The following is a 6768-nucleotide window of genomic DNA, read 5'->3' as shown; positions in this document are numbered from 1 at the left end:
AAGTTTACAGTTTGTTTACAGTGAATGTGTATTAATTGGTATATTGGAATGTTTCATCATTAGCATTTTTTGACATGTCTATGAAAGCTGCCCATTAATACATGAGTTCAGTCAACCGGGCCTTTTTGTGAATACTTAGCTGCACAGTAAGTGTAATATACTGAGATTCTATACATATGTACATAATGTAAATAGTATGATGTTCACTTTTAGAAATGGCAGATAGTCCTTTTGCAATTCAGGCTGCAACCAAATGTGACACAGTGCAGTGTACCAGGGTCATACCTATAAACATATTGTGGAAAAGTCAGTTTACTTAAGTGGTGAAATTAATATGTATTTTATATTATATAGATTCAGTACATGTGAGAGAGTAATTCCATTCGGATAACTGAAATTATTGCAATCCAAAATCAGAATCTGGACAGTTACTTGTCTATACTGCAACTATGTAAAATAAATGGGTGCCACTATATGAATTGCTTTTCCACTATATGTATTGATATGTACCTTTTAAAATGTCAAAGAGAAAAGCTACAGTAGAAAATTGGTTTTGGGATCTTGGCTCCTTTCAGGTCTTTTGCTGTAAATATCAGCAATGCCAAATGTGTCGTTTTAAAAGCCACAATTTTGCATCCATACCACATGCTTTCCAGGCATTTCTAAATAGTTTTTATTATTGATTCTGATTTGTTACTGTAGTGGGAAACCTTTTGCATGGTGTGCTTTATGGCACAGTCACTGAATCAAGCTTGTTCTGACTCAGGGACACTCCTCCAACAGCTGTGGCATTCAACCAATTTGGATCTTAATAAAGACTTTCTGAGGAAGAGGAAACTGACTGATTTGGAGTTTTTCATCTGCACTGGTCAACATCACATATCACATACAATATGGAAGAGTGGGCCCATGGGATAGTTCGTGATAGCTCCACTTCGGGCCTCATAGGAATTCCAGCCTGATTCATAATAATTGGGATTTGCGATATTTTAGCCTGCACCAGGATATTTGTGGTTTTATTTTTTATGGGTTTTTTTTTTTTAATGGTTGATTAGATTTTTCCCAAATATCTAAATATTATTACCATTATATTCTAATTTACTATATACCACTTTACAACAAATACTGCAAAGCCAAGAGTTTAAGCATGATGGCAGTGGATTTTGAGCCATTAAAAAGCTACTGATAAAAGGTTTAATAGAAGCTTTATTTTCCCTATAATGTGCACGCATTCCACTGGGTCCACTCCACCTAAGACTACCTCCACCTAAGAGCCATAGTTACTGGTAATGTGGCCACTAGACACAGTAAGCACATTCATTTACACACTGTTTTGCTGAGTCCTTGTAGACGAGAGATAACTTTGAAGTGGCACTCTTATCAAATATACTGAGCTAATGTGATTACCTGTTCTGTTCACAGTGTAATAGAACTGATGTGTTCACAGAAAAACAGCATGACTGGCTGTTTGTCATGAACTTTGAACTTGAGTCAGAAATACAAAGGCTGAAGAACAACTTGAACACAAACGGACCATGACAAAGCTGTTAATGCGTGAGGATACTGTGTTTATTAATCCAAGTGTCGTGGGACTAATTCAACTAAAACATGGAGGAAATTATGGACACCAGTAGAACACATCAACAAAAAGGTATACTTCTGTTTGGCAGTGTTATTTTTAGAGCTCTGCTGTTTTCTTTTAGGGTTTTTGTTTACTTGTTTGTTTGTTTTTTGTCTTCATCCTCATCTGCTAATTCATTTAGTCTATATGAGGATATATAATTGTTTTCAACTATTTAATTACCTGTAAACCTGCAAAATTCTGAGAAATTTGTATTGGTATGTATTTTCAAAACAAATTCCAAGAAAGTAAAGAATACACACACACACACACACAATTTTTTTTTAATTTATTTTACTAAATTATGTTTTCTGCGTCATAAATTGCTAAAATATTGACCTATTAATCTGCATCCATTCATAGGAATCAAAAGCTGTGTACGTGAGTTACGCCTTGTCCTGTTTGGTCATGGATGGCTGGAGAAGAGTTTAACTGGAAACACACTACTTCATCAACAAATGTTTGACACCAGACGAGACGTGAAAATGTGCGTTCGAAGACAGACTTTTAATCAAAAAGGACAAAGAATTATTGTGATTAGCACTCCTGACAGATGGGTGCAATACAATGTACAAGACCCAGGTTTAATTAATAAAAATATGGCTGAATGCTTGTCTATGTGTCAGCCTGGACCCCATGCATTTCTTATGGTGGTGCCTCTTGGTGCTAACAAAGGCAAGGAGTGGACAGTGGAAGGACCTTTGACACTGCTAAATGATCATATATGGAAAAACACAATCGTGGTATTTACCAAACCTGAAAAGTTAAAGGGGATTTCAATAGAAGATTATGTGACAAAAATTAAGTTTCTTGGACCATTGCTGGAGAGGTGTGGACATCGCTACCATCTTTTAGACACAAGCTTTTATGGACAAGAGAGTCAAGTGGAACAACTTTGGGAAAAAATTGATGCATTGGTGGAAGACAACAAAACAGTGACAGAAGTTGGGATTTCAACAGAAGCGGAGGGTTTTTTTTCAGAGCTGAACAGAGAGGAGGACGAGAAGAAGGCCAAGCTAAGGCAGACCAAAGTACAAACATCTAGACATTTCCTGAGATTCCTCGCTGGTAAGTACTGGGAAGAGATTCCTCTCTCTGATCTAACTGGGAGTTTTAGTTTGACCAATGAGAGCAGTAGTAGTAGTAGTTTGTTTTTTGTTTTGTTTTTTTCATTTTAGGGTGCGGTCAATCTTGTCTTCAATTTGGTCCCGGTTTAGTCCTGTAGACCTGTTTTAGTCATGGTTTAGTCCTGATGTAGACTTGGTTTGGTCCAAGGAGGAATACAAATTTGTGTTTTTATATAGTGTTACCAGAATGAAGACTTTTTATTTCTCCTCAGGTTTGGTAACAACTTAATCACATGGTAGAGTAGGCCTATTACTTAAGAAATTACTAAAATTGAATCATTCTTTATAAACTATAAAGCATATAGTGGCTTGCAAAAGTATTAATCCTCCTGGAACTTTTTCAAATTTTGTCAAGTCACAACAATAAATTTAAATATTTTTTAAGTTGCATTTTATGTGAATAAGTAACACAAAATGGTTCATAAGTGTGAAGTAGAAAAGAAAATTATACATCGTTCCCAGATAAAAAAAAAAATAAAAAAATACAAAACTGAAAAGTGCAGCGTGCAAAAGTATTCAGTCCCGATAAATCAATACTTTGTGGAACCGCCTTTTGCTGCAATTACAGCTGCAAGTCTTTTGGGGTATGTCTCCACCAGCTTTGCACAGACTGAAATTTTTGCCCATTCTTCCTGGCAAGACAGTTCAAGCTCTGTCAGATTTGATAGAGGCCGTTTGTGAACTGCAGTTTTCAGATCTTGCCAATTGGATTTAGGTCCGGACTTTGACTGGGCCATTCTAACACATGAATATGTTTTACTTTAAACCATTCCATTGTCACTTTGGCTTTATGTTTAGGATCGTTGTCCTGCTGGAAGGTGAAGCTCCGCCACAGTCTCAAGTTGTTTGCAGACTCCAACAGGTTTTCTTCCAAGATTGCCCTGTATTTAGCTCCATCCATCTTCCCATCAACTCTGACCAGCTTCCCTGTTCCAGCTGAAGAAAAACATCTCCACAGCATGATGCTGCCACCACTGTGTTTGACTATGGGGATGGTGTGTTCAGAGTGATGTGCAATGTTAGTTTTCCTCCACACGTCGCATTTTGCTTTTAGGACAAAAAGTTTGATTTTGGTCTCATCAGACCAGAGCACCTTTTGCCACATGTTTGCTGTGTCCTCCAAACGACTTCTAGCGAACTGTAAATGAGACTTCTTATGGATGGTTTTCAACAATGGCTTTCTTCTTGTCACTCTTCCATAAAGACCAGATTTGTGTAGTGCGCGAATAATAGTTGTCCTGTGAACAGATTACCCCACCTGAGCTGTGGATCTCTGCAGCTCTTCCAGAGTCACCATGGGCCTCTTGGCTGCATCTTTGATGAGTGCTCTTCTTGTTCGTTCTGTATGTTTTGGTGGACGGCCATGTGTGGGTAGGTTTGCACTTGTGCCATACTCTTTCCATTGATGATAGATTAAACAGTGCTTCTTTTTAGATCCAAGCCCCGCTTTAAACTTCACCACAACTTTTTCTCTGACCTGTTTGGTGTGCTCCTTTGACTTCATTTTGTGGTTTGCTCTCCAACACTCTCTTAACAAACTTCTGTGGCCTTCACAGCACAGCTGCATTTATACTAAGACAAGATTACACACAGGTGGACTCATTTTAGTCATTAGGGCAACATTCAATCTTTCCAAAATCAACAGGCAACTTCTAAAAGCAATTGGCTGCATTCAAGAAAAAGGGGCCTGAATAGTTTTGCACGATGCACTTTTGAGTTTTTTTTTGTTGTTTTTTTTTTAAATCTGGTAAACTATTCCCTTCCACTTCACACTTGCCATTTTGTTTTGCTCATTCACATAAAATGCTAAGAAAGTGTATTTAAATTTGTGGTTGTGACGTGACAATATGTGAAAAAGTTCCAGGGGGATGAATACTTTTGCAAGCCACTGTATATCCTTATGCTGTATTAAAGCTAATTAAGATTATTATAAAATGTAACAATTTTGCTTTTCTATTTTTAAATTCAGAAAATCATGAAACTGCATTAGAGCATCATATTCTCATTGTTGGACCAAAGCATGCTGGGAAAAGTTCAACCGCCAACACTATCCTGCATACTGAAGACTTACAAACATCTATGAAGACCTCTCAAAGTAGGCCTAATACAGGCCAAACTAGACTTCAAGTAGTGGACACTCCTGGCTGGCACGGCAGATATTATAGTCATGATACTCCAGCTGAAATAGTACAACAGATTATACACAGCTCAAATACTGTAGTACCTAACGCTGTTCTTCTGGTTTTACGCTGTGATGAGACTTTTACTGAAACCGACCGCCAGAATGTGGAGGACCATATGAGTTTGTTGTGCGCCGTGTGGTCAAAGACTATATTGCTTTTTACTTACAAAGACAAACTAGGCAGCACTGCTATTGAGGAACACATTGAGAGGTGGGCTGCTTTACAACACATAGTGGACAAATGTGGAAATAGGTATCATGTTTTAAATAATTTGGACAAAAATGACCAAATTCAAGTTAGAGACCTGCTTGAGAAGATAGAGGAACTAGATGTGTTAAATAATAATCAGTATTTGCTACAGTGTTATATGCAAGTTCAAGAAAGCTACCTAATGTTATCTGAAAATTGCAAGAAAATAGAATTTCAGCTGAACAAGACAATAGCAGAGAATGAGGAACTGAGGAAAAATAATCACTTAAAAGAAACAATTGCGCAGAAAGACAATGCAATCTGCACTTATAAAAATATGGTGGATGAAATGAATGGTAAACAAAAGATTACAGTTTGGAGGTTGGAAAATGCAGAGAGGGACAACAACCAACTTAAAAGGTGTCTTGGGGAAAAAGACAAGCTAATAGCATGGTTGTCATGTGAGAAGAAAACGGCTCACCAAAGCCATGAGGCAGAAAGAGAAAGATTGCACAAAAATCTAGACACGACGATTAAAATGCGAGACCAAATGGAGCTGGAAATTATGAAGCTACAAGAGGAGATGAAACAACTGAATACAGAGCATAACTCTACCAAGACGATGCTGCAATCTGTGGTGACAGAGGTCCAAAAGCATTTTAAGAAGAAATACAATCTACAGAGAAAAGTGGCAGTGGAGGTGAGCACTTTGGATATGCTTTTCAGGCTGGAGAATAAGAATGAAGAAGAGGGGCATAAGGACAAACATCGTGAGTATAATCATGGGTATCTGGAGCTTGTTTTTTGTGTGTATATTTATCTTATCTTTTCAACTCCATTACAGTTGAGCAAAACATCGAACCAAGTGGAGATGAAAAAAGGGTGAGATTTTTTTGTTTCATTTTATTATATTGTTTATTTTATCTATTTATATCACAATAGGCCTATCTTTTTATATTAAGCTATATTTGTGTATATACAAGTGGTTGTGGTTAATTTTATGTTTTGTGCAGTAGCCTACTTGAACCTTAACAGGGGCGTAGTCAGGATTTATTTTTTTTTTACAGGGCCAGTTAAATTTCTGTGGTGGCACTCAAACACAGATAAAATTTAGGTTGCCTGAGCAAAAATATTAAATAAACAGCAAATATAAATTTTAAATGTAATTGAAGGCACATTGCTCTATTTTTTCATTGATATATGTATCTAAATAAATAGACAGATAAACATTTATAATAATAGTAATGTAACAATTAAATGGCTGCACTTCTTATAATTGATGCATAAGAGATTTCCAGAAAAACAGAGGTAGAAACATAGCAAACGACGAAGTTTAAATCTGTCAACTGGACAAATCTTGTAGGAGTGAAGACATTTCGCTGCTCATCCAAGCTGCTTCTTCAGTTCTGGTCAGAATGCTGGTGGCCACTGCCTTAAATCTATCTGAGGGGAGGCACTGAAACTGTAAACAGCTTTTGTTTCCAGTTTCATCTCAGACTGCCCTATTCAGCCCTTAATGACCCTGCTATTGTTCTCATTGTTCTGGCTCTGAGGATGGATGTGGATGTAGATGGGGGAGAGATTATGTCTCAGACCCCCATTTCATTTCCATTGGTTATGGCTATGTCACTGGACCTCAACTAAGACA

General features: G+C 37.2%; 1 protein-coding gene across 1 annotated transcript; it reads left to right on the top strand.

Moving 5' to 3' along the window:
* Window positions 1-1512: 1512 nt before the first annotated feature.
* On the top strand, window positions 1513-6764 carry LOC117388949 (GTPase IMAP family member 8-like). Its single transcript, XM_033986504.2, has 4 exons — window positions 1513-1651; window positions 1985-2689; window positions 4718-5890; window positions 6631-6764. The coding sequence occupies exons 1-4, from the start codon at window positions 1609-1611 to the stop codon at window positions 6762-6764; spliced, it is 2055 nt and encodes a 684-aa protein (XP_033842395.1). The 5' UTR covers window positions 1513-1608.
* The last annotated feature ends 4 nt before the right edge of the window (window positions 6765-6768 follow it).

The sequence above is a fragment of the Periophthalmus magnuspinnatus genome, chromosome 21 (genome assembly GCF_009829125.3).
Source record: "Periophthalmus magnuspinnatus isolate fPerMag1 chromosome 21, fPerMag1.2.pri, whole genome shotgun sequence".
In the NCBI taxonomy this organism is placed as follows: Eukaryota; Metazoa; Chordata; class Actinopteri; order Gobiiformes; family Gobiidae; genus Periophthalmus; species Periophthalmus magnuspinnatus.
Note: the sequence above shows the minus strand (reverse complement) of the source record. Positions and strands in the feature narration are given on the sequence as shown.